At 50.2% G+C, this 27110-nt stretch overlaps 1 protein-coding gene across 1 annotated transcript in view; it reads left to right on the top strand.

Annotated features, from left to right (window-relative positions):
• The window catches only part of Scara5 (scavenger receptor class A member 5), a 92174-nt gene extending 65769 nt beyond the window's left edge, over positions 1-26405 (top strand). The window contains exons 6-9 of the mRNA XM_050152353.1: positions 1421-1519; positions 3319-3366; positions 18697-18891; positions 24324-26405. Coding sequence (XP_050008310.1) covers positions 1421-1519; positions 3319-3366; positions 18697-18891; positions 24324-24460 — 479 coding nt within the window. The 3' untranslated portion in view covers positions 24461-26405. The remainder of the gene's footprint in view (positions 1-1420; positions 1520-3318; positions 3367-18696; positions 18892-24323) is intronic.
• Positions 26406-27110: the final 705 nt, after the last annotated feature.

The following is a 27110-nucleotide window of genomic DNA, read 5'->3' as shown; positions in this document are numbered from 1 at the left end:
GTCTACCCATGGCTGAGCCAGTGTCACATGTGGCATTCCTCAGAGTGAGGAGGTTTCAAAATGATGCAAGGAGAAGAAGCCTCGTGGGGAGGGTTCTGGTTATTTATTTTAGGAATTGTTCCTGCCAAATCACTAGGTATATTACAGACAAAGAAGAGAAGACAGGGCCTGGAAGGGGAGGTCTCCAGCCTGACCTCTGTTCTGTCCTCAGTTCCATGGCCGAGGATGCCCTGAGGTTCCCAGGAGAGCAGAGCCACTTTTCCTGCCCAGTGATTCATAGGGTGGGGAGTTTTGGGCACATCTTGCCTTAGGCTTGGAGCTCAGTTGCCACAGGACTCTTAGACCCTGGGAACAGATGCATCGTGTCAAGAAGGGAAAGAGAGACATTCCATCAATGTTGTTGATGTCCTCACACCCTTGGGAGGCCACTGTCCTCTCCCAGTCATTTGATAGTAGCCCTGGGGTAGTGACTCGGGGATAGGTTTCTCGTGCTGTGGAAAAAAGGGGCCCAATGAAAAGCAGCTTGCTCTCCAAGCAGGAAAGAACAATTAGGCAGTTGATTAAGAGAACTGTGTTCCGCAGCGATGACTAGACTCGGGTCAGGACTCTTGGGGGCCTTGGGCTCTTGCTCATAAAAGTGTTTGCTGATTCTGGCTCACCATGGTGCATTCAGTACAGGCTGTGGCCACGGGGTCTGATGGCCAAGAACCTGGAGCCCAGGGCCTAATGGGATGGCAGGCTATGCACCCATTGATTGGTTTTGTGGACGTCCTCACAGTTTTGCCTCTTTGTTTATGGAAAGAAAGGGAGTGTTTGGTTTGGTCTGTTTGTCTTTAATTAGGTTGAGGCATTACCTCACCCTTCTCTCACTCACTAATGTCATCCCCATAGCATCCCCTCCTCCCTAAGGACCAGCAAACCCCTCAGCCTGAAGTGTGACATGATGGTGACCAACCATGATGTTTCTGTAAGAAAGACCAAGACTCAGAGCCTGCCTCCAAAGCCCTTTGCTGTGTGCCCAAGTGACTTACCATCTGTGAGCCTCAGTTTCCTTATTTGTAGCATGGATGAAATAATACCTTTATGTTGGTCACGAGGATTAAATGAGATTCTTTATCCCCTGCGCACAGAAAGAAATCCAAAAGATGTGTGCAGAATTTAGAAGTCCAACATGCGTATGGGTATCTGGATGGGACTGGCACTACTATCCACTTGCAGCACTACTAGGCCTTCAAGGATGAAGGGCCAGGGAAGGGTGGTTAAGGTGCATATACAGATGCCCTGAGCCGACCTGCAGGATGCAAACAAGAAGACGCAGAGGTGATGGGAGACCGAGGTTACATGAATTATTAAACCAGGCTTTGGCATCTAAAGGACTTTTCTGAATCTGTAGCTCCACCCTTGTCTCTTCTCACCCTAGGTCTGCCCGGAGAGAGAGGTACCCCAGGACTGCCTGGCCCCAAGGGTGATGATGGGAAGTTAGGGGCCACAGGTCCCATGGGCCTGCGCGGATTCAAAGGTAACAATGAAACTCGCTGCAGTTTGGAGCTGCCATTCAGCAAAACTCTGTGTGTGTGTGTGTGGGTGTGGGTGTGTGTGTGTGTACAGGTTTCAACCCAGAGATAAGAGCAACGAAGGCTAGCGAGGGGTCTCTCAGAAGAAAACTAGACTGCAAGCCCGTATTGCCCCTCCTCACTAGTCATACCAGCCTCCCCGCCTTCTGCAAGACTCTTAATGCTTCCCCTGGTGCCTGCTATGAGTACCTGAATGGGATATCCATTTATTTCATGTCTCAGGTTGACTTAGCTGGCACTGTTTCTTCTTATAGCTTCTTTCTTCTTTCTCTGGCTATTCCCCTTGCTCGTTTTTAAGGGAACCTACTTCAGAGTCAGTCCCTATGGCTCCCTTTCCATTTGGGATTGTCAGGTTGGCCAGGTGTGATGATGCCCTCCTTTAATCCCAGCACTCGGGAAGCAGAGACCGGTGGATCTCTCTGATTCCAAGGCCAGAGCTACATGGAGAAACCATTCTCAGATAGATGGATGGATGGATGGATAGATAGATAGATAGATAGATAGATAGATGATAGAAGATAGATAGATAGATAGATAGATAGATAGATAGATAGATGATAGATCAACAGACCTCCCTTTATCACTGCAGAAGACAAGGATAACTGATGTTCCTTGCACAGATGCCCAGGTTTCACTTATTATCAGGATAACCTAGTACTGCTCATCATTCCCACTTTGCATCTGGGAGGTCTCCCGTTCTAGACTATTGGAAATTCATATTCTACTCTTTTTTTTATAGGCATAAACGTTTATTAAAGGAGAGAGGGAGGGGGGGAGAGAGACAGACAGACAGAGAGAGAGAGCCATATTCTACTCTTTAGCGATAAAAAGTACTGAGTTTTTTTCTTTTGTGATCCTAATTTGAAAACACGTAACTTTTAAAGACTGTAAAGATAGACCATGCTTGCTGAAAAATAGCTAGGTAGTACAGAGACGTAGGAAGGGCAAAGTAAATAGGAAGCCCTTTCTCCTTTGGCCCCTTTGGCTCTTATTCTTCAGAGTGACCACTGTGAGCTCTTTGGAGCACATGCTGCTGGATGCTTCCCTAAATGTATTCAGCCACGTATGTGGTTGCTTTTGTTTTGTTTTGTTTCAAACCCAGGATCGCAGTAAATTCTCTCCCTTGGCATTTTCTGATCTGCTTTCTTCACCCACAGTTAGCAGTGGGCTTTTGACTCGCAGATGTTTGTCTGGAGAGCAGTAAACTAGAATCCCCCTTGCCTTTCTCTGGGCCCCTGAGCAGTGCCAGGACATTCTGCTTTATTGAAAGAGGAGGAAGCTGGGGAAAGCTCTGATCTTTTAACTAACCCCGGAAAGGAAATTCCACAAGTCCTTGGAAACTCTGCCTCATGTTTTACAGTCTCCCCTACCAGAAAAAAACCGCCTGACATATAACCTGTCTCCATGACCGCTGGAGCTCAGTCCCCTTCCGTATTGCGGTTGTGGGAGTGAACCTGGGTGTATTTTTCTCTCCAACTTTGACTTTGCTCCATTGCCCACCTGCCCCGTCCCAGGCTTCCCTTGGTGGTATGTGGTAGCAGGGGCTTTCTGGTACTTTCACTAGAGGGAGTAGTAGACTCTCTCACTCTTTCCCTGCAGGACCAGAGCAGACATCATAATTCTCTTCCCTACAGTGCCCTCTGGCGGCTGCTGCCTGGCCGTGGGTTAGCAAACCCAAAGATAACATCCCACTAACAAATCAGGTTTGTTTCCACTCCTAATGCCTGTTTCCCTTCTGTTGCAGGTGACCGAGGCCCAAAGGGAGAGAAAGGAGAGAGAGGAGAGATAAATGGTAAGGGGGTTCTGCTGGGTTACTGGGTTCTTTGGGGATAGAGTGGAGCCCTATACGGTCAGGGGTCAGGTGCTAGAACTTGAATATCAATGAATCTACCTTCTTCTTTTTCTTTGTTTTCCTTTTTCTTTTTCCTTTTCGCCCCCACTGGCTCAGCAATAGGCATCAACAAACCGTAGGGGTGCTGGGCTGGGGTTGTGAGAAAGGATGTGGAGGTTTCCTGCCCCCGGCATCACTAACTGCCTATATACAATCTTTGGGCTTCCATTATTCCTCTATACAGTGGAGGTGGTCAGCCCTGACCTCTCAGAGCCACGGTGAAAACTGACCGAGCTGGTTCATGTATGACAGAGTCCAGATGCCTGATTCAGGGCCCATGAAGTATCAGCCACTAATATTCCATGTCATACACCAAATCGGACATTCTTCTTAAAATCACTGGAGATATTTGGTAAAACACAGCTGCAGACTTTGCAGAAACAGTCCACGCTATGTTCAGGGAAGAGTGCAGCGGCTCAGTGCAACCTCTTCCGTCTTTGCGTTTGTTACTTCTGGAGCCATGAGACTAAAGACGTTCCCAGGCAAACTCTGCCATTTTACAGGGGAACGGGCACCTCTGCTGAAACCCTTTCTGTATTTGTTGCAAGCTGGCTGATCTAGCCGAGCCACATGTCTGTGAGATCTATCTTCCTCCAAAGTGCTGCTCCAGGGAGACTGAGGGAAGAATGCATAGACCCTTGTAGCCAAGTTCCAAACAAGAATAGAACATGTAGTACGTGGTGCCATTGGCTCTGAGTCTATATTCATGGGTGGGCTAGCATGTCTATGGGCACCTGTTCTCTGGGCATTACCCTCAGGATTGTGGCCTGGGTACCAGAGCTGGGGAAGTACAATCTGGAACATTACTGGGGGGACTTCCCCCAAAGGACAGGGTAGCAAATGTGGTCTTTAGGGTACTGCCTGCTCCTGCACTTAGTGTCGAGTGATTGTGACAAAATGCTGCCGGGGTGGCTGAGAAGCACTGGGCTGTAGCATTTAGTTCTGAGAAATAAACAACTGGTGTGGGCTGGGCAGGAAGGGAGGAACTGTGTGGAAAGATGACCTTTGAGAGTGAGATCAGAAATGTTGCCCACATACCAGAGGGGTCTCACCAGGAACTGTCTGCCAGCTGATCTCTTAGCTGACTTGAGAACCCAAACGGGAGGTCACAGCCAGTAGAATGAGCATGGTCACTATCTACCCAGACAGAGCAGGTTTGGTAGAAGATAAAGCTGGATGGCGTGAGGCTTCCAGCTAGAGTCTGGGGAAAAGCGCCCCTCCACTTAACCTTATAGCCTATGGACTGCCCAGCCAGGGACTGACGTCAGTTCCAGAGGAAGGAAGGTTTCTTTCTTATCTTGGGGAGACTACACCCAGACTGGAGCCCAGGGCTCATCTAGAAAGCCCAAGCCATAGCTTGTACAAAACGCTTAGCCTCTCTTCAAAGACCCCAGAAACGGTCTTGTACTATGGAACTGGAAGGTCAGGGGCTTGGCTAGCTGGAAGCTATCCACAGTGTGAGGAAGGGCACAGACAAGAATTCTAGAACCACAGATCTGGAAGGCTGTCATTTACCTTCCCCACGGTCAGAGGCCCTGAACTGAACACGGGGGAGGTGGCTTTCTGATTCTGGAATGGAAAGTCAGGCCGCGGTCTTGGGACAGTGGAGTCTTGGATGGGAGAGCGGGGATCCCCGAAGTTCCTCGTGTGCTCCCCCTCCCTCGTAGCTCTAGACGCTGGTAGAAGCCCAGGCTGATGGAACCTTTGGCTCAGTTCCGAACTGTGGTCTGAGTCTGTGAGACAGCAGGGTTGCCTTCCCACAGCCTCCGCTTCCCAGGTTGCTTCAGGACAGGTCATCTGGAGACTCCTGTTGCGTCTCCACAACCCTCCTGTCCCTGAGGAGAAGCTCACAGCTCATCTTTCAGAAAGTGTGGAAATTCTGACAGGCACAGTGCCTACTTCTAGGGCTGGCTTTCGTAGTCATTCCCTGGGCTCTGGGCAGCTCCGCTGTAGGACCTATGGGGTAGGAAGTGTAAGTTCTCAGTGCCAGAGAGCCTCAAAGCCCTGAGCTGGTGGTGCAGGGTCAGCTTGCCAGGCTGAGTTCTGGTAACTGGTGCCTTTGCCAGAGACTTGAAACCTTTACCAAATACTTCAAGTTTACCTGCATGGCAAATACCCAAGGTTGCAACAGGGAGTGTTGCTATAGTAACAGTATTCATGACAACATCAAGATGGACGCCTCTCACTGGCTAGTGGACAGTGCATAGTATTATAGAAATCTCCCAGGAACCATGGTTGTAGTTAGTGTTAAGGTATTTTTTTCAGAACAAAAATCTTATCCATATTGAAGGTGGAGTCGTGGGGTTTGGTGGTTTGGATAGGCTTCAAATCACTTCCTGTCCCATTCCCAGCCCCACCACTGCAGGTCATTGAGCAGACACCAAGAACAGAGACATGGAGGGATTCCAAGGTAACCCTCTTAGATGATGGCTGCATTGGGTCTAGAATCCAAATCTTTGGGTATTTTTCTTGATGAGAAGTAAAGAATTTTATTTTCCCCTCGGGCCTTAGACATCAATCATCCCATTAAATATTTGACGTTTGGAAATTTGGGCCAGGGAAAAAACAAGATCCGTACGCACGTCTCAAGGAAGACAGGCGTTTGTTTTACCTTGCTATATGGCTTATTTGCAAGATAAATATACACGTGTATAGGTAAAGGTTTGTTTAAATCCCGGGGCATGAATTTTAAGCAGTCTATAAGCTCGGATTGCTTTAAAAATTTTTCTCAGTTTGATTTCACATGGGAAAAACTATGCAGCCGAATGTGGAGTGAATTCCAAGAAAGTGTTAGTTGATAGTTATCATTGGAGGATCAGAACACTGGGGAAATACTTAATATTTTGTGGGTGTTTTATTGTTTAAGTAAAGGGGGTTCTGGGTTCCAGGGAAGCCAGACACACACACACACACACACACACACACATACACACGTGCACACACAGAGTGTGGGCTGTGTGCCCCTGCAGCCCCGTGTTGTGGGGGTGGGGACAGGAGGATCACTGAGGTCTGGAGGTTGCCAGTCTAGATCCAGATTCAGTGAAAGGTCCTGTCTCAAGAGGGTAAAGTACAGACCGACAGAGCCTTTGGCCTCTGTGCACATGTGGGTGCGCGCCGCGCACTCACGCGCGCACGCACACACACACACACAGACACACACATGAACACACACACATGAACACACACACACACACACACACACCACAGAATGAATGAGTGATCAACAGAGGGTGATTCCAGGTAGTTTTCCAGTGGCTGTTGAGATGTTGGCTACTTCTGTTTAAAATAAAAACGGTGAAGGGACTCCTTGAAGTATGTAGATTCCCATCCTCCTATACCTGTGCCTTGGAGAATAATGTCACACCAAAAGCCAATCTTATCTCAGGCCTGAAGAGATGGGGTTGTTGCTTCCTCAGTGAACAAATAATAGCACTTTATTAGCCATGCTTAGAACCTAAAATCCTTGAGTAACTTGTATGTCTCAGCAACAATGTGTCTGAAGGGAAACCATGGTAAGAAAACTGGGCCACTTGCATAACACTGCTAATATTCACTCTTTCTGGGAGGCAGGAGAGAGATTCTGGAAGCGTTGATTTCTTAGTTTTCACAGTGACCTGTAAGAATCACAATTATTATACCCATGATATGGAGATAAGGGGGACTGGAGGTTGAAAGGAACCTGCCCAGTGATCCCTGGCATTCTTTGTAAGGGAAGTCCAGGACACGAGGAAGGCCTGTCTGGTCTTGAGTCCACACATCAATCCTTCTGTATCATCTTTGACTTAGCTCACGTCTCCTTGGGCCATGGTGTCTATCCTGAGTAGTTCGGGTGGAAGGTGCTAATTCCTTCCTCAGCAAGTCTTAGTTACCTTTAGGGAATCTGCTCTGTTTGCTCTGCACTTTGCCAAGCTAAGACTGTCCTTTCCTGTCTCCGTGGCTCTGAGCAGGGCTCAGACCTGTGCAGGACAGGCTCTGGATCTGCCAGTCAAGCCCTTCTGTCTCATGCCCTTAGCATGCTTCCTGATGGTGGAGGCTGACTGATACCCCGGATACAGAGTCATCTGCGTTTCTCTGTGGTGTTTATTCACTCATTCATTCAGGGTAGCTCTTCACCAGTTCATTCATTCTCCTTGTCCTCCTGGTGTCTGGTAATTTCTATGTGGAAATGGGAAAGAATCAGAGAGAGAGAGAGAGAGAGAGAGAGAGAGAGAGAGAGAACAAGGACAAGGTTGAAGGAGGCCTGGTGGAGATCAAGATGTGATAGAGCAGAGCTGTTTGCAGGGCAGACAGGGATTGGGACCCAGGGACCAGGAGAGAACTGACTTGAAAAAGAGTAGAGGCCAGAGAAGATGAGGGGATTCTCGGGGAGTGGGAACTGGCCTCCCTCACTTGTATCAGAACGAGAAGGTAGGTAATGTAGACGGAAGGAAAGCATGAGTGAGGAGAATACGCAGGAGTGAAGAGGGGCCTGTCCCTTTGGCAAATGTCTACTGAGTATTTGGACCAGGAGCTTCCATCTAGCAGGGGGAGAGAGACCTGTTAACAGTTACAGGTGGCCTTCAGAAGAGCTATAGACGTGGGGACAAGGTCAAAGAGAAGTTCTGACCCAAACACTAAAGGGAAAGTTGAGGTCCGGTAGGCACTTGGGAAGAACAATGGCATTCCGGATGCTGGGAGCTGGACATGGAGCTGGTACTCCTGTAGACAGGCTGAGTGAGAGTCTAAGGTATTAGAAACGAAATCCAAGCTCAGGAGCCAAGAGAAAAACCCTCCCATAACTTTTGCAGTGGTCCAGGAGGTTACCTTGACCCTCTATGACTTTGGGAAGCCACCAGCAGGGTCTCTGTAGAATTGAGCACTGGGAGATGACTGGGGGAGAAACAGACCAGAGGCTTTGTCATCCTGATAGCTCTCCTCGTTTCCAAGATCTGAGGCATGCCAGGTGGGCCCTTCCAGGTCTTTTTCAGAAACATCACCCCAAACAAAGACAAGACCCAAACTCCGTGAAACTCCCAACAAACAGTATGAGCCATGGGGCAGCTCAGAGAAAAACTCTGGCTTCTTCCCAGCTCGTCCACATGCTATGACCTCAAGCTGACTTTGCCCATACCGCAAGTTTTCTAGCACCAGCCAGGTGTCTATTTTATCAGTATGGACTCCATAGGTTCAGTGCTCAGACTCACAGGGTCCTCACTTTAGATCCAGTTGCTGACATCCGTGTGTCTCGTGACCTCCTTGAGTTCAGTCATTTGCTAAAATGTTTCACAGAGCTGGCTCCTCCTCCTGTTTCTCCCCCTGTAAAGGGAGGTCAGCTGAAGAGAGGCAGGAATGGGTCCTGTACCCAGTCAAGGAACGAACGCTGATGGCAATGCTAAAAGAAATGCAGTCCCCTTGGGAACACAGCCGTGGTGAGGTCATTGACAGGCCGCTAATATCTGTATTCTCAACACATTTAAGTGAATACAGGAGTCGAGAGCCAGTGCCTGAGCAGGGCAGCTAGTTAGGAAACAATAAACAAATGAATGTTTGGCATTCGTACTAAGCAAGAGTTAGCAGCCAGGGGTATATTCCGGATTTGGGAGAGTTGGCTGCTTTGAACAGCTTTTCTTGTGGGGGTATCCATGACGGCCAGTCAAGCCAACCAGGTTACTGTTTTGAGTCCAGCATGCTGCTAGCTCATCGCCCTGGCTCTGTTCCCGTCAGTTTTTCTGCCCGACACCTGGAAGCAGCAGCTCCCTTAGGATTCAGAGGTCTACTTTCTGGGATCTGTCCTGCAAGTAAAGTCTCAGTGAGCCAAACCTCAGGCAGAAGGTGAACAAAGACTTCTTGATGGTGCTGGAGAGGTGGCTCAGCGGTTAAGCCAACTTGCTGTTCTTCCAGAGGACCCAAGTTTGACTCCCAGCACCCACAGTGGGTGGCTCACAATGCCTAGGTCCAGCTCCAGCAGATCCAACACTGTCTTCTGGCCTACACGCACACGACATACACATTTTTAAAAAGTAAACTAATATTTTTAAAGGCCTTGCAAGCACTAAAGAACCGAAGTTGAGGTCATTGATGTGGGGTTTGTACAAATAAGGTTTAAGTTGAAGCAAAGTTGAGATATACAGAAAAACTAGGAATGACTGGACAATTTGTTTAGAAAACATTTCAAACAAACTCAAGAGTGACTCCCAGCCCCTGGGACCCTGAGCGCGCTCTCTCTCTCTCTCTCTCTCTCTCTCTCTTTCCCATGGTACTGCTGGGTGTAGAGTAAAACAAGAACCTTGCAGATGAAGCTGGAAAGTCTGAGGGCTGCCATTGATTGACGTCCTAACTCCATGGCCCTCTCCATCCTTGGGTGGGGAAGATACCTTGGAGGGTATTTGTGGTCTCTTGTCTCCCCCATGGGTGGCAGAAAGCTTCTTTTCTTCAAGGAGATGCCAGTGGGATTTAGATGGAAAAAGAAAGAAACGGGAAAAGACCTCCGAGGAGGTCTTGTGGGTGCTGTGGGGGTAAGGCTACCCGTTGGCTTCCTTGCTGACTCAGCCTGGGCGGGTCACTTGCCACCTCACCATACCACAGTCCCCACCATGATCCTCCCTCAGGCTCAGGCTGAGTTTCACAACACAAACACAGACCACCCTTGTCACTGAGTTCTCTGTGTGTCATCCCTCAAACGGAGGCAGACACTACCGAGGGGCACGTCCTCACCTGGGGTGGCCGCATTGGTACTAAGCTGAGTCTCCAGGTGAGGATTTACAATATGGACTTGGGGTTGCTTAACCCTGGACTGGGAAGGACCCAAACTAACATAGGAACCGGTGTGTGGAAGGAGAAAAAAACATCCCCAGGAGTCCCCCCAGAGTGGCCACTGGGCCTGAGGGGATAGGGCGCTGGTTCAGCAACGCATCCAGAAAGCCTTTCAAGTGAGGTCTTTCAAATGTCAGCATCTCTCCCTGGAGGGCTTGAGTAAGGCTCAAGGCCTGCTGACACGAGCAATCAGCACTCTTGAATGTCTCCTGGCTCTCCTGGCTTCCTTTCTAACCCAGAAAAAAAAATTTTAAAATTAAAAAAAAAGAGGTTTATTGACTCTCTTGTCTTGGTTCCATTTGAAAAGGCCAGAAAACAAAAGGAGGAGAGAGGATAGCCTCAGCTACCCACACAGCTGTTCAGTAGATAGCCTCAGCTACCCACACAGCTGTTCAGTAGATAGCCTCAGCTACCCACACAGCTGTTCAGTAGATAGCCTCAGCTACCCACACCACTGCTTGGAAGATACCTATAAATACAGTTGTGAGAAGCTTTGGGCTTCGACCCTCTCCCACTGCCGTGGTGCGAGCTCCTAGCGCCAAATGGCAAGGTGAGGTCTTCATTTATTATTTGATAGATGCATCTTTCTTAAGATTTAGTTTTACTCTTTTCAACTGTGTGTGTGTGTGCTTGTTGGCGTGTACACAAGTGTAGGTACCTGGATCAGAGGCATCAGTCACTGGAGCTGGAATCATAGATGCTGTGGGCCATTCATGTGGGTGCCGGGAACCAAACTCATGTCCTCCCTAAGTGCAGAACACACTCCCAACCGCTGAGTCATCTCTCCAGCCCCATGACACATCTTTTGAAAACTAGATTAATTTATTTATTGTGTGTATATGTTGATGCCAGGAGTCTGATCTCCTTCTATCTTGTAGGTCCCAGGGATAAAACTCAGGCTGTCCGTCTTGGCAGCACCTTAACCTACGGAGACATGTCGCAAGCCCCGAGACACATCTTTATTGACAAAGATCAGGAACCAGGACAGTTAGCAATAGTAGCATCAGAGAGCCAGGCACTTAGTTTCCAGAGACCATGTGACCAAATCCAGCAGAGAAAGGCAGGAGTCAGCAGTTTAAAGGGCCAGTACTGGGGAATGGGGAGATGGTAAAGTCTTTGCCACGTGAGCATGAGGACCTGAGTTCAGAACATACCTGAAAAGCCCTCGTATGGTGGGTGGCACGCATGTAACAGAATCTCTAGCCAGCTAGTCCTGCTGAACGGTGGGGTCCAGTCTTAGGGAGAGACACTGACTCAAAAAACAAGATGGAGAAAAGGAGAGGAAGACCCTTGACTTCAACCTCTGGCCTCCATAGTCAAGAGCACACAGACATACAGACAGACAGACAGACAGACAGGCAGGCAGGCAAGCAGACAGGCAGGCAGGCAGACAGATAGCAGCCAGAGCACCTCAGGGGCTATAGCTGCTGCATCTTCTACCTAATAGTCCTTAGTATCCTGGAGTGTCATCCATTCGGAGACCCAGCATAAGGGAGACACAGCCCAGGGACAGCCCAGGAGGGGTCACTTCTTCAGGTGACCTAGACAGAGTCTTCTCCCTTCTTCGTTCTCCTTGGAGGGGGTGGTGGCACTGGCCAACCTAGAACCTCTAACAAAACACCCTGAAGAGGCACCAGGTCCCCATTAGGATCAGAGCAGACCCCCTCCCCCCACAAATGGTGTTTCCTACACCCACACCCTCGGGCAATGCCCTCCAGGAGAGCCTCCCAGAAACGCCTTCCTTCTCTTCAGGGATGGCTCCCAGGCTCCCATATGGATCACATTTCCTGTTGAGAAGTGTCACCCCAGCCTAGGGGTTAGGGGACTCCAGGCCAGCTCAGGGCATGAGGAGTTCTTCCTTTATAAGAGAATGAAAGTTCAACTTTCTCAATGGGCAGATGGTCCAAATTATCCCTGGGCCCCCCACCCCCCGCCCCGCTCCGCAGCTGCAGAAACTGCAGAGCCCATTTTCCCAGCCCCGTGTGTTTATTTCTACTCTCCACAACCTCCTTTCTTGCTTCTTGTTTGGCTTTGGCAGCGGGGACTGCAAGGCAGGAAAAACAAACATCAAGGGGCTGGACTATTTTGACCGTAGCTTGGGCTCGCTTTAGAAGCAGAGTTCTCCGGGTTCTGGGACCCTCCCATACCTAGCCGCAGAAGGCTCTGAGTTACTTAGTACTCCACCCTGTTCTTAGAGCCCTTAAACAGTGATCTGGATCCCACTCACCCACCCATCCAACGCATCTACTTTCTCATTCCGTGCAATGCACTGAATACTTTCGCTGTGCCATTGCTAAAGCTTGGGTTTGCGTCCAGAGGGTACCTGCTACGATTTCCATATTCTTGCGTACCAGAACAAAGACACAGACCATGAATAGCGATAGAAAAGGTATAAGGGGAGAGGGAGGAACTCCTGAGAGTGGAAGTGCACTGGAGAGCTGGGACAGGTCCCAGACTCAAAAGCCTTGAGTCCTCTCAGCGCCCATTTATGACCCTTTATAGGTCATTTACACAGCACTGACTTCCCAGATGGGACTTTCCTGTTTTGTTTTCCAGTCCTTCTGCCAACTGTTTTTCTTTTTTCTTATAGTAACCTTTTTTTCTAAAGATCTGATTTATTATTTATTTTTGCCTGTGTGTGTGCATGTGTGTACGTGTATGCGTGTGTGCATGTGTGCGTGTGTGCGCGCGTGCATGTGTGCGTGTGTGCGTGTGTGTGTGTGTGTGTGTGTGTGTGTGTGTGTGTGCAGTGCCCATGGAGGCAAGACAAAGGTGTCAGACCCCTGGGGCTGAAGTTACAACCAGTTGTGCACTGTCCAGCATGAGTGCTGGAAACCAAGTTCTGGTTCTCTGGAAGAGCAGCAGGAGCCAGCGCCCTTAAGCACCGAACCGTCATCTCTCTAACCCTGTATCTTAATCTCGATGACTTTCTCCACCCCTACTTTCCTGCCACACCAGGGTCTCTGTGTGTAAATGGGGACACAACGGGATGTTGGGTGGCTGTCATCGTCTCACACGTAGTGGAGGGGTGGGGCGCACAGGAATCCAGGAGAGGAAATTGCAGTGTAATAATCCGCAGATACAGGGGGCACCCTTCAGGGAAGCCTTCCCAGAGGTGATCTCTATGTGTGTGACAAGGCTGGACAGGTCGTGAGCATATAGCTACATCTGACCTAATACTGATCTGCTCTAATACTGCTGTGGCTGTGCATGAAGACTTCCTTCAAAGTATTCATAGTACTCCAGACTGTTCAAGATTGTCCTTGTGTTAGAGGCTTCCGAATCTCCCTGGCTGATTCCTATGTGCAGTCAGACAAGGCTTTAAGTCGGAGACATACCCTGTATCTCAGGACAGGAAGTGCTGAAGACCCAATGGGACTCCTAAACAGAGAGAAAAGCACCTTACATTTGGAGAGGGCTGCTCGTAGACAGCGGCCACCAGTGTTAGGCCAGGGGCTCGCTCTGTTTGGCAAAGGAGAGGCTATGGTTTTAAGCACCCCTGTGTGACCCTTGGCAAATCACTTGACACTTCTGGGCCCATTTCTTCTGTCGAATGGGAGAAGCTATGACGACTAACTCATGGAGTTGTTGTGGACGGCACAGGATACACGTATGGGGCACCTTGCCATCGTACCTGGCATTCGGGCACTCATTTGACAGACTTCCATTCCCTGCACTGCTCCTGATTTACCCGAAACCTCCCCAGGACTGGGTTCTGATGGGGTCGGGCCTGGGGACAGCTCTGAGCCATTCTTGACCAAAGCATGCTGGGAGTTCCAGACCTGCTTTAGCCCGGACACCATCTCTGAGGGGTGGCAGCTACAGGGCCATTTCTGTGACCCTCCCAGATCTGCCCAGCAGCAGGGGATTGAAGCAAGTTGGCTCAGCTATGCTGAGAGTAGAAAGATAGTTCACAGTGTGCCCCCCAGTAGAAGCCACGAAACACCCCACACAGGGCGAGCTAACAAGGTAAAGGAGCCCGTGGATGAAGAAATGCCAGGGACAGCCAGAGATGCCAGCACCCTATAAATAAAACCAGATGCCAGTTAGAAAGTCCTGGGGTGGATTCCCCAGAGATACTCTGCCTTCCCTCCCATACGCAGAGGTAGCGTAAGCAGCTGTCGGGCCCTTGGAAAGATCAGTAATCTGAGTCTGGCTTTGGGGAAGGACCCAAGTCCAAGACCACTTCCCACCTGGGGCTCAGGGAACAGTGACCCAGATCCTGACTTCTTCCCCAGGTTCCTGCTTCTCCTACAGGATAGCGAGAGCAAAGCAATGCTTCTGCGAGAAGAATCCCCCACACACATTAGATTTATAAGGACTGTGTTAGCCACCCATGAATGGCCTGGGCCACGGTGCGGAATTCCCAGATCATTCCGGAACTGCCTTGCTTTACAAGTCACATCCAGTTTGCATTAGTGTGCCGAGAGTTGCTGACAGCAGCAGCCAGGCTTCTGCACCCCCACTCCCTCCCCTCTAGCAAGCAAAGGAGCCAGAAGCTGGGGAGAGTAGAGGAAATGAGGAGACCAGTCCAACTGGAGAGAGCAGCCCCTGATGGTGTGCTGATAGGCTTCCTGCATGCGGCCCCTGCTATCCGAGTGTCCTCCACAGGGCATGGAGATGCCCAGAGTCAACCTCAGTGCTGCTGGATGATCCTCTGGAGTTCACGGTGGATGTTCTAAGTCCTTGACACCCACTAGTGATTTCACTGGCACCATTCTACCTATGTGTCCAGAGGTGGAACTGGCTAGTGACACTAACACTCTAAGCCAGCCCTGAAGGCAGAGGCAGGCCCACTTCTGTGATTAGGGCCACCTGCTAGACATTATGCAGAGACCTCTGCTCACAAAGGGAGTTCTCTGAGGCAGGTCAACCCCCGGGTGGGTGTGGCCTTGCTCCGCGTTCTGTCCTCTTCAGCTGTTTCTGGGAGTCATCAGAGTCATCTGAGTCGCTTTAGATAATGGGTCTGGGAAAAGGCCCATCATATTGGCAAGTCTCGTACAGTCAGGAATGAAGGAACCCAAGGAGGCTCTGGGCCACTGCCGTAAGTTAAGGGGTCAGCTCGTCTTGTGTCTCATCTCAGACTTGGCCTGGGGACGCCAATTCCTGATTCTCAGACTTGTTGCTCCTGCCTCCAATTCCCTCTCTCCACAGTTCCCAGCTCATATTCTTGATAGATTCTAAGTGATTCTGGAATTTTCATTACAGTGGCTTGGACAGATGTTCCGAGCTAAACCTCTCTTCTGGACCTTTCCCACATAGAAGGAAGTGCCACGGACTGTGGGAACAGCACACCCCTTGATCATATTATCAAATGTCACAGCTTTATCACATTAATTGGCAAAGTCAAACTGGCACTGGTGGCAAGGTGCTGAGCAGATCCAAACATCAGTCACTATTGCCACAGGGAAAAGAATTTGGCACCAAGTGAGTTCTCTATTGATTTGGACAGCGGTGACATGCACTAAAGGCAAGAGGGGCCAAGAAGGAGGTGCAGGGCTTGGCAAGGCTGGGAAAGGGGAGTTACAAAAGGAAGGAAGTTGAGGAGTGCCAGGGCAGCCCATATGGGCTTGGTAACTGATGGTTATCAAAGCAGGCAGCTCTTGTTGGACAGATGCTGAACACAGAGGTCTTGCCCTTAGTGCTCGCCTGGGAGAGCGTGAGGCTGCTGCTACATGATGGGACATCCGAAGCCCACAGCTAAACGGCAGCAAGATGCTGCCCTCCACAGTCTCGGGAACTGCAGAACTTTCTAGTCTGGACCCACTCGTTTCTCCATGACCTGACCCAAGTGTGTCCCTTTCCATTTTTGACTCGAGAGGGAGGTCTGGGTGTAGGAACCCTAAGACATTTTTCAGCGTGGGTGAGGGCTATAGGAGCCCTCACCAGGAGCAGCCTGGGTAATGGGCAAGGCAATTCAGCGGGTCTAGGAACAGGAGGCAGTTTCTAGGAGCTGGGGAAGCAAAGTAGAAAGGCATAAGCAGAGGTCAGAACCACTGACACCCCAGGAAGCTTTTAAGCAAACAATGAGCCACTGAACTGCAAGAGCAAGGTGGCCACATGGCTGCAAGCAGCCAACCCCCTGCCCTGGTTACTTGATTAGTGTTTTCCAAGCAGGGATGCTTCTGGGCTAAGGCTTGGGGTAACTGCAGTCTTTTCAGTATAAAAGGGAAAACCTCTACCCGCAGGCGTTGTGGTGTCCACAATCCTCAACCCTAGAACAGAAGAGAAAAGAACTGATGTACAATCCTGTGGGCATCTTGGTATCTCAGCTAAGCTTAAAAGGTGGAGGCTACAGAGGGGGAGCTCCGCCCAAGAGCTGTTAACTGCAGGTTGGGGACAAGCTGTCAAGTTAAGATCACGTCCCTTGTCTGTCATGTTTCAGATGAGGAATGATTGCTTAAGCAACTGGGGTTTCCCAGCTGCGGAACAGCAGGGCAGGGAAGTCGTGGTGGGGAATGCATGGTGGTCAGAGAGTGAACCAAGCTGGTCACATTGCCATCAGGAAGCAGAGAGCAAACAGGACATTAGGCCAGGCTAGTTTCCCATTACCTCCCAAGAGTCCAAAACTTTCTGAAGAATACCGCCAGCTTGGGACCTTCAGACTCAGTAGCCTGCAGGAACATTCTGCACTCAAACCATCGCACTGGCTGAGGCTGCCTCTCAGGCACCAGATCTGGCTAAGTGGAGGTTGATCTATAAAAGATGGGGCAGGAGCATTTCTGGATGATGTGAGATTGTTTAATAGGAAAACTCTGGCTGGGGAAGAAACTGCTGGGAATAAGCCGGGTTGAAATCCTCTACCCAGAGAAAACCTAAATTTCTAAGTGAGACATGGCATTCTACTTGGGCTAGAGACAGACTCTCAGCAAAAGGCTTGGTGACTCTCCAGATACACTGATGGAAGTTGTGTATCCGTAGCCTCCATGTTCCCTTTCAGAGCCCAGGAGGTCAAGGACTGTCGAGGGACCTACCTCTGGACCTGAGTCCCTGAGTTTGGGCAGTCTGGATCTTACCAGGAAAACCTCAGTGTTTGTGTCTCTCTTGTTCATCCTTCCAGATGGTACCTCACCTCATTCCACCCACTTCCTTGTCTACACTTCTAAAATGATGCCTTCCACACCTCCTATTCCCATCTTCTGTCCCTAGCTATGCACTTAACACCACTTGGAAATGCATATATTGAGACAGGTTCTTAGCACGTAGCCTAGGCTAGCCTATGGACTAATGCTACTCCTACTTCAGCCTCCCAAGTGCTGGAATTAGAGATGGATGCCATGACACCTGGCTTTACCACTTGTTTCCTAGGTGTTTGTCAGTCTCCCCGACCCTGCTCCAGCATCAGCTTCATGAAGGCACATCTTTTACACACAGGTGTATCCACTGTGCTCTAACAGATTCTCGGTCATTCGTTCGGCTCCATGAGTTAGGGAACCGAATTAGGCCAGTCTAGACAAAGCAAAGCAAGACTAAATCAGGGGCTCCCTGAACATCAACCCCACCGCCCTGTCATGGTCCAGCTTTTGCTCTTGCTCTCACCTGATCCTCAAGGCTACCTGGCTTGTGACCTCTGACCTCAACAGGCTTCTGTTCTGAGCCTCACTGCATAGGATGATACACGCACTCTCAAGTGACCTGGTGTTGACAGAGGCAAGGCAGGTCTGGGAAAACCTGTAGCCAGTCTGAGGTCAAGCCTCAGGCAGGAATCTCACCTGACTTCTGGCGTCACTGGTTTCCCTACAGTCCCCAGGGAGTTTCCCTGGTCACACGTAGCCTCTGGGTTCCACCTCCCCACCACAGTTTCCTCTTCAAGGTTCCCGTGTTCTCCCATTACACTCCCCCACCCACCCCGTGTCCCCCTTGAGTGCTGGTGGGAGCTGGGTTTTCAGTCACTCTCAGAGGTGGCTAGTTGTCTGATCCACGAAATGAATAGAAACTGGTTCAGGGAGTTGAAACTCAATACTGAGAAGAGGTTTTTCGAGTCAATTCTGCTATACACTTAAACTCTGTTTTAGAAATCAGTAGTCAGGAAGAGAGATGTCAAAGACTAAAACAAAAGCCGCACATGGTGGCATACAGCCGTAATCCAAGCATTTGGAGGGTCAGCAGGGCTACATGAGACCCTGTCTCGAAACAAACCAAACAGACCAAAAAAAGCAGGAATGACACACTGAGACCTCATGTCTTTAGCCCTGTATGGAAGGAGGGTCATTGACAAGGTCTGGGTGGGGTTCTGGAGTGCCCAGAGATAGGTAGTCATGGTGACTCTCTTGGCAGATGGTGTGGAGGTCACTGACAAGGCCTGGGTGGGGTCCAGGAGTGTCCAGAGATAGGTAGTCATGGTGACTCTCTTGGCAGATAGTGTGGAGGTCATTGACAAGGCCTGGGTGGGGTCCTGGAGTGCCCAGAGACAGGTAGTCATGGTGACTCTCTTGGCAGATGGTGTGGATTTCACAATGATTCGCCTGGTGAATGGCTCTGGACCACACGAGGGCCGAGTGGAGGTGTTCCATGAGCGTCGCTGGGGCACGGTGTGTGACGACGGCTGGGACAGGAAGGATGGGGCTGTCGTGTGCCGCATGTTGGGCTTCCATGGCGTTGAGGACGTGTACCGGACAGCTCGCTTTGGGCAAGGTAAGGTACGGATTAGATGACGGGGAAGTGATCGAAGGATTCCAGGCCTGGCCTTTTCCCACCAAGGCCTGCATCACCTTCATGTGATCTAGCCAACTGTGCCCTGGGGGCCCCATCCCTCATTCCTGTTCTCAGTACACACCTCATACCGATAAACGATTTCTTTAAACATGGAGAAACTTGGGTGAACTCGAATCCAAAACAATAGTTCCCAGTGCATGGATCAGATCTGTTGCCCATTCAATTCTGTGTTCCCTGTTCCTGAGCTGTGTGCACTTGGGCCTGGCTTCTCTCCATTCTGCATCTTGGTATGCTTGTCTGGGAAAGGGGCTTACAGGCTCTGGGATGCTTTCTAGTCTAGGCCCCTGGGAGCTAAGATGTTGCCGCTCAGCTGTCATGAACACCTGCCTTCCCGTGCACAGGGGACCAGGATTTGAGCTCATCAGATCACATCAGCTATTGGTGACCTGACACTCAGAGTGGCAGATGCCCACCATAGGGGCTTGGAGTGGACGTGAGGTACCGGGCAGGCCCACCACCTTGCCCAAGGCTTAAGCTTTCTGTTCCTCTGAGCTAAAATAGTTACAGGGACTCATAGTGTAGCCTGAGGGGAGAGGGTGGGTGGCTTGTCCTCTGCTAAATGGATTGTCCCCGAAGGTCCCCACTCCTCACAGCTGCCTAGCTTCTTATCCTGTGATAGACTGCTGCGGTTCTAGTTCTGGGAGCCGTCTGCAGAGTCCCGTTGTGTATTGGTTCTTGGTGCCACCTGATGAGTGACCACCAGTTCAACACCCCTGCGTCCTGAGCTCTCTACTTCCTTCTCTTCCTCCCCAGCCTCTCCTTACACTCCACAGGCTGTCCCAGGAGCTTATCTCTACATCTGGGGCTCCAGTCACGACTGGCTCATTCTCTCTGCCCTGGAATAGGCCCCTGAGCCTCAGGCCCTTCTGTGTCCAGAGAGCTCCACTCAGACACTTCACGCGCCTGTCAAATGGGCCACACTTTCTTCCCACCAGATCCTTACCTCTATCAGGGCCTCTAGCACCATCTTCTGTTAGACTCCAACTAAACCAGGCCCTGGGCACGTTCACCCCATCACCAACTCCCTGTCTGCTCCATCCTCAAGTCTTACAGAGTCAACAGTGTCCACCTGTCCAGGGTCTTTTGAACTGCCTCTTCCTCTTCCTCCTGACTGCCCCACCTTAGACAGTGTTCCTAAGTGCAGAGGAATGCTTAGGGTGGAAACTGGACTCAGACTCCTGTGCTTGAATCCAGTGACATCCTTGAGCAGGTTCCTTAACCTGTCCACGCATCTTCTCTTTCTAAGGACGGGCTGCCGGTGGTAGATGGGGTTGTGTGTGTTGACCTCTTAGCATGGTGCCGGCACCATGGCTCATCTCTTTTCACTATTCTCTTGTGTGAAGATGGCTGTTGGCCCAAGGGACCTGATAGTAGCTCTGAGATTTTAGCCACCACTATCATTTGTGCTGTCTCGGCACAACCTGCAGGTCAGTTCGTGGGCCTGCCTTCTCTAGCTGCCAGCCGCCTGCCTAAGATGAGTGGGTGCCTGTGTTAGCCCAGTTCTGACTCTTCAGTGGGCCTGTATTGCTCTTGGGATCAGATTAGCTTCCCTTGGCTCAGCAACAAAGTCCTTCTTTTTAACCCCTCCCCCTAACTATTCTTTGAGACAGTCTCATGATATAGCTCAGGCTTGCCTTGGGCTCACTATGTAGCTCAGGCTACTCTCTAAGACACAATCCTTCTTCTCCTCCCCCAGGTGAAGGAGTTTTAAGTATGCACCCCTACTACCAAGCCCTCCCTGACCAAAGCCCTTCCTAAGCCACCTCCTACCACTCACCAGTTGTCACAGGGCGCTTCTATTTACTGTGCTTCTCAGAGGCACCTGATGCTATCTCCTGTCAGCCTGTCTCTGCACATTACCTTTCCCCATCAGCTCTAAAAGTCAGCTCGGTTTTGTCTCCCGGAAGGAGCTTTCCAGGCTCTCTGATGCCTCCTCAGCTCATGATGAACACACGCTTTAACTCCTGTGGCATACTCTGCATGTCTCTTGTCACCCACGCTGTTCACTGGTTTATTCTAAACACCCAGAAGAGCACCGAGTGGAGGGGAGACCCCCAGATTATTTGTTTGGTGAACGAATGGTCACCTTCAACCTAGTGCTCTATGAGACCAGCCTGGGCTGGGTCTCAATCTCACCCCATGGTAAGAAGCACCCATTTGTTTTGTTTTCTGTTCACCAGGAGGCTCTGTGCTGAGCCCTTTGGCCCTGGAGCTTTACTGTGAACCTCAAGAGACACAACCAGGGTGGAGTCTGCCTAGCCTGCACAGGGCTCCTCAGACCTACATAGATCCCTGGATCACCCAGGACAAGATAAAGTCCTAAGAAGTTTCCAGGCTGGTCCTGGAACCTCACCTTGTGCAGCCGGAGGTGACGATGAGTGCCTGGTGTCTTCAGAGCACTGGCTTCTGTGACGTGGGCTGGGGGACACAGATGTCTGCAGCTTCTTTTAGCAGTGCCCCACGCCTGTCAGAGCTGCACTTTGGAGGCTACTCTTGAGATGACCCTGCTCCAAGTGTACTGGCCTTCTTGAGGCTGGACACTGGCCAGTCCTGGCAGAGCCCCAGGCTGGGCTTCCAGTGTCCACATCCTGCATGCACATTTGGGATGCGCGGCCTTTGGCCAGTTCTCTATTTGTTAGTTCCCTTTATTCGCTTTGGGTGTGACTAACCCCGCAGAGTTCCGGGGCCTGCCGCCTTTTCCTGGGTAATTTGTGAAGTGATGCGCTTTCCAGGAGACATTTAATCTGCAAGCTATTGCTGGGCCTCAAAGGGCTTTATTGTGTAAGAGCCAGATAAAGGCTCTGGTGAAGATGGGGCCCAAGCAGACGGCGAAAGGAGGCCCCTCCCTACTCCTTGTCCTGTCCTGGATTCACACTGCACGGCAATCCTGTGACAGAGGACACTGGGCATCTCCATGGAGTGTCTAAGGCTGCTTCATTCATGTAGTTGGTTTCATCAAGAGCACCGTGGCTTAGTCAGTCCCTTGAGCCTCTATGTAAAGCGATGTTGTGGGCGGGTCTAGGACGGGTGACAAAGCTGGAGGTTTTCATAGTCTCAAGGATTCCACTAAAAAAAAAAAAAAGGAGGGATTATCTGGCTGTGGGGGAGGACACAGGATGGACGTCAGTTACAGGTCTAGTCCCTGGCTACCTCTCCTATTGGCTACCATGGATACCAAAGTCCTTCCCAATACAGAAACATCGTGTTGACTGCTGCGGGGTGACAAGGCCAGTGACACTGGAACCTGGGTTAAAACCTCCAACCCTGTGCTTTATGCTCCTCTGTTGTATTCATTATTTTTTTTTATTACTATTGCAACCAAAATCCCGTACACAAACAACTCAAGGAAGGAAAGCCTGGTTTCAGAGAGTTGCAGCTCATCCTGGTCGGGAAAGCTTGGTGACAACCACTCCTAGTGGTAGTGGGGAGGTGGCCCCCTCTTGCATCCCAGTGGACGGGGAAACAGAGAAATCAGGCCGGAGCCAGGGGGTGCATATAACTTCCAGAGCCTGTGCCACACACCGCTCCCCCGTGTCTGTACTCTGTGCGCTGGCACCCAGTTTGCGAGCTTCGGGCAAGGGGGCTGGAGGTTAAAATACACAGACACACACAGACAGAGAGACAGCAACACGGGTCATCCTTGAGTTCCCCAAAAATGCCCCCTTTCTTGTGTTCAGGGGCAGATTATATAGAGATAGCCACGCTCCAGCCAAACCACCAGAAACCACTCTCCTGCCATCAGGAACTCCTGAAGGTCTCGTGCTCAGAGCAGCTGTAGGCACTCAGATCAGGGGATTACAAGAAATTCAGGATCTGGGGTCTCACTGCTCCCAACAAGCCTGGACTTCAGTGACCTACTTTCTTTTGCTAAATAGGCCCCACCTTTTAAAGGTTCCACAGCCTCCCCAAACAGGGCCACCTCAAAGAAACAAATGCTTAGAACAAGGCCCTGGGAGGGAGACACTTCCGCTTCATACTATACTACACATCGTAGGACTAACCAATCAGGGTGCTGGGGCGAGCAGCTGTGCAGGTTTGCCCAGGTCATATCAGGATTCACAGGAAAAATCCCATATCCTGGAAGACTCCGCCCACTAGGAAAACCAAAGCGTACCCCTGCCATGGTGCTGAGCCCTGGGTTGAGGCATGCTGCATGGTGCGGTGCGGGCTTGCGTTTGCTGCTGTCACCAGGGCTTACGAAGTAGCAGAGTTCAGCTTCCCTGAAAACGCAGGTTCTGCCTTAGCAGGACAGGGTGGGACCCATCGTTCTGCATCTCTTACAAGTTCTGGTGATACAAACACTGACCCTACTGCTTCCATGGGACTCATGGCGTTAGTCATCCTTCTGGAAGGCCGCCAGCATCTAGAACCAGGCATAGACATCAACACAAAGAGTTCACTGGCACCACCACCCCCAGGCCCCTGCTGCCCAGTTCATCAGTAGGAGTCCAGGGTAATTCGCACAGCTTGCTTCCTTCTCCTCACAGGCAAGCCCTCTGTTCACTCTGGAAGGTTATCCCAGCTGCCCTAAGCCCCGGTATTCTAGAAAGATACCAGTGCCACATTAATACCATTTGGAGCTCGGACGCTATTCTGTGACAACCCACTAAAGCTCCATGTGTGCTCACCTTCAGACCAGCAGACCGACCCATCCCTAGCAGAGTCTTAGGGACTCTGTATTAGCGGGACTAATCCAATGACTTAATGTTTTGAGGATGTCTGACTATAATGTCAGATTTGGGGACCCTTTATCTTTCTGGAACTATGGTCTGGGACTCCCAGAGTGGAACCATTGTAGCAATTTGGTTCTAAAATATCAGTTCTGGGCCACGGGATAATCCAGGGTCTGTCTGACATTACCCTTCTGATTAGGCCTTGCCAAACTGTTCATTCATAAAAGCTTCAAGGCACTGAATCTCAGTGTCAGGGCGAGTCAGTCATTAGGTGTGAATCTGGGCTAGGTGGTTGGGTGGCAAGATTTGAGTTGGAAATTAGACCCGGCCTGTGGCAAACTGTGTAATCTGCTCCCGATGGCTCTCTGAGCATAAGTATTTCTTACTATCTGCCCCAGAGTATAATGGTGAGGACTGCAGAGTCTCCCTGAAAGAGGCCTGACGCATAGAAGATGCAAACGCCAATATCATCTCTTATTGCTTGTCCACCTATAGGAAGTTAAGCCTATAATAAAGATGCATTCTCAGTAGAGCAGAGAGGGAAGATGGCCTCTACCGGATTAGAGAGAGCCTGCGGGGCCAAATGGGCCACGGTGATGTCATTTACAGGCATAGCCCTCCTTTTCCTTTCTGCCTCCGGAATCGCTGCTAAGGAGCTGTGTGCACCTCTCTCCCCAGGCACAGGGAAGATTTGGATGGATGACGTGAACTGCAAGGGAATCGAGCTCTCCATCTTCCACTGCCAGTTTGCTAAATGGGGAGTGACAAACTGTGGGCACGCCGAGGATGCCGGGGTGACCTGTACCACCTTCTGAAAGTGGGTGCAGCCCAAGGCCAGCGCCCGGCCTCGACCACATTCCTGTGTCTCTGGGGAGGTAGGAGGATTGCTTGGAGCCACCTGACCGTGGCTCATGCCCAGTTCAGCACCATCCCCAACCCTGCTGCCAGCCGGCCCTACTCTGGTTCCAAGGCGACCTGCTGTCACTGTCCTTCCAGACGACTGCTCCAAAGTGCTCAGCGGGACCTACTTTCTGTCTTTCCTTTCCACGCGGGTTTCTACATGGGGGGCGCTAGTCAGCTGAACCACCAGTATGCTCAGCTATCTGAAGACTATTCACAGGCCTAGGGAATCTATGTTACAGACGGTCTCTTGGTTACAGATGGATGCTGATATGATGTCACAGGCAAGAGCTGCAATGGAGGTGGGAGGGGTTATGGGTCATTGGCTTTACAGGTAATTCCTAAATTCCAGAGTTTCACCATCCACCTCCCCTGCACGTGAAACCCTTACTGACTCTGTTTCCCCTTTTTTCCTCTGCCTCTTCACACTCTATGTTAGTTTGAGGAAGGGGCAGAGGAGACCTAAGAAAATTCCAGCTGCCGGAAGAAGCCAGAAACCGGGCTGGAGCTGGGAAGAGAGGGGAGTGACTACTGTGCTGTGCTACGTTGTATCTTGGGTGCTGACATCACTTAACCACTTTGCTGTGTTAATACAAGGCAATCAGGGCAGGACCCTGCCTCCAGGTAGTGCTCACCTGGCCCATTCATCTGGCCTCCAGTTAGAAGACCAGGGATGATCAAGACTAAGACAAGGTTCCCCCATGAACCTTGGTATACCCTTATTAGGCCTGAGCAACAAGCTTGGGCTGTAGACATTGGTTATTGGAAAGTTGTGTACTCCAGATCTTATAGCAAGTATGTATCAGACAGGATGGGTTTCCAAGTCAAATATCCCCACAGGAGGGCTGACTTGGAGGGTGACAAGGAAGCCATCTATAGTAACCTGAGGCCACCAGTCATTAGAGGCTCTGTCCTAGGGCAGCTGGTGACAGTGTACCTTCCAGGCCCCTTTAAATATAACCATGTGATCAGAGGGGAAAGGGTCCTGATAAATCCCCCAAGGTCAGGAAGAAGTGTGAATTCCCTATAACCTTTCATGGGAAATGAATCCTGTGAGCCACCCTCCCCTCTTGGTTACAGAGAGAGCCCCGTTCTGCTATTGACACAAGGAGGAGGTTGAACTAGATGGTATGTGTGTTCCAGAACTGGGGGTTGGGGAACAGCAATTGAAGGCAGACCTGTCTGGCTATAGCAGGGCCACAGACACAGTCACATATCCCATGAAGTGAGCGTTATCTTGCTGGGAGGAAGACCTAGGTACCCCCAGGTACAGTTCTCCCGAGAGATCCTGGCTGGCCACTAAGCCTATATGTGATCTTGATCCTTCTTGCTTGCAAGCTGCGTTACTCACTACTGTCCTCATGATCTGACCAACTGTTATGTTTACATAACATGCATGTACTCATGCATCTTCTTCCAGAGCCGATGTATGTATGCCTGTATAGTGTGGCTCTCCTTTTCACATAGCTCAGCACATCACAATGGTTATGTTTTAAAAGATATACTAAAGGTTGTTGTCTTTATTTAGAAAAAAAGATATTTTAAAATTGCATAAATATCACTTTGATAATTCTGGGAAAGAGCCCAGTTACCCCACTGATGAAGACTTAGGTAACTTTCTCACTTGGTCTTTACATGGGGGGGGGGGGACACACACACACAAGTTTGGTTTTATATCTATAAAAGAGATGTTGAAAAGTATTTTAACCATAAAAATAAAAGTCGACTAGTTTACAGACCTACCTATGAGGACATGGAAATGACCGTGGACTGTATTTCAGGGACTAATGGAAACTAGGCCTCAAATACTTCAGACCTTTTGTAAGAAAGAATTTCAATAAAGCAAACGTTTGAAAAAGATGTCACTGACGAGTGGTCGAATTAGTCAGGGTTCTCTAGAGTCACAGAACTAATGGAATGAATCTCTATACGTGTGTGTGTGTGTGTGTGTGTGTGTGTGTGTGTGTGTGTGAATTTATTGGAATGATTTCCAGGCTGCAGTCCACCAATGTCTAGTTATGAATGGAAAGTCCAAGAATCTAGTAGCTGCTCAGTCCCATGAGGCTGGGTGTCTCAGCTGGTTTGCTAGGATTTCAAAGAAGGAATGAATGGGCTGATGGAGGTTAGGGCAAGCAGGCTAAGAACATCCTCCCTTCTTCTGTCGTCCTTATAAAGCAGAGCATTCTAACAGAAGGGGCAGCCCAGATTAAAGGTGCGCCTTCCAGCCTCAAGATTAAAGGCATGTGTCCTCGGGCCTCAAGCTCCAGATCACAAGCGTGCCCTCCATTTCTCTGTTATAACTCTTTCCAGATACAGTCAAGTTGACAACCAGGAGTAGCCGTCACAGTGGTCCATCATATTCTTTATCATGAAGACCCAGGGAGTGTGGAGGATGGTAAAGCCATCTGATTATCCTCCAGCAGGGGGGTTGTTAGCATGTGCGGTACATTAGAAGACTCCTCAATGCTTCCAGAAGATACTCAGCACACATTGGCCAGACTGATAGGACGTGTAGTCTGTTTTCTGTTGCTGTAACAGAACGTCTGAGAAGAGGTAGCAGCCACA

Source organism: Alexandromys fortis, unplaced genomic scaffold (assembly GCF_014885135.2).
Source record: "Alexandromys fortis isolate MF-2015 unplaced genomic scaffold, M_Fortis_MF-2015_v1.1 scaffold_75, whole genome shotgun sequence".
Taxonomy (NCBI): domain Eukaryota; kingdom Metazoa; phylum Chordata; class Mammalia; order Rodentia; family Cricetidae; genus Alexandromys; species Alexandromys fortis.
This window is presented reverse-complemented; position numbering and strand designations above follow the sequence as displayed.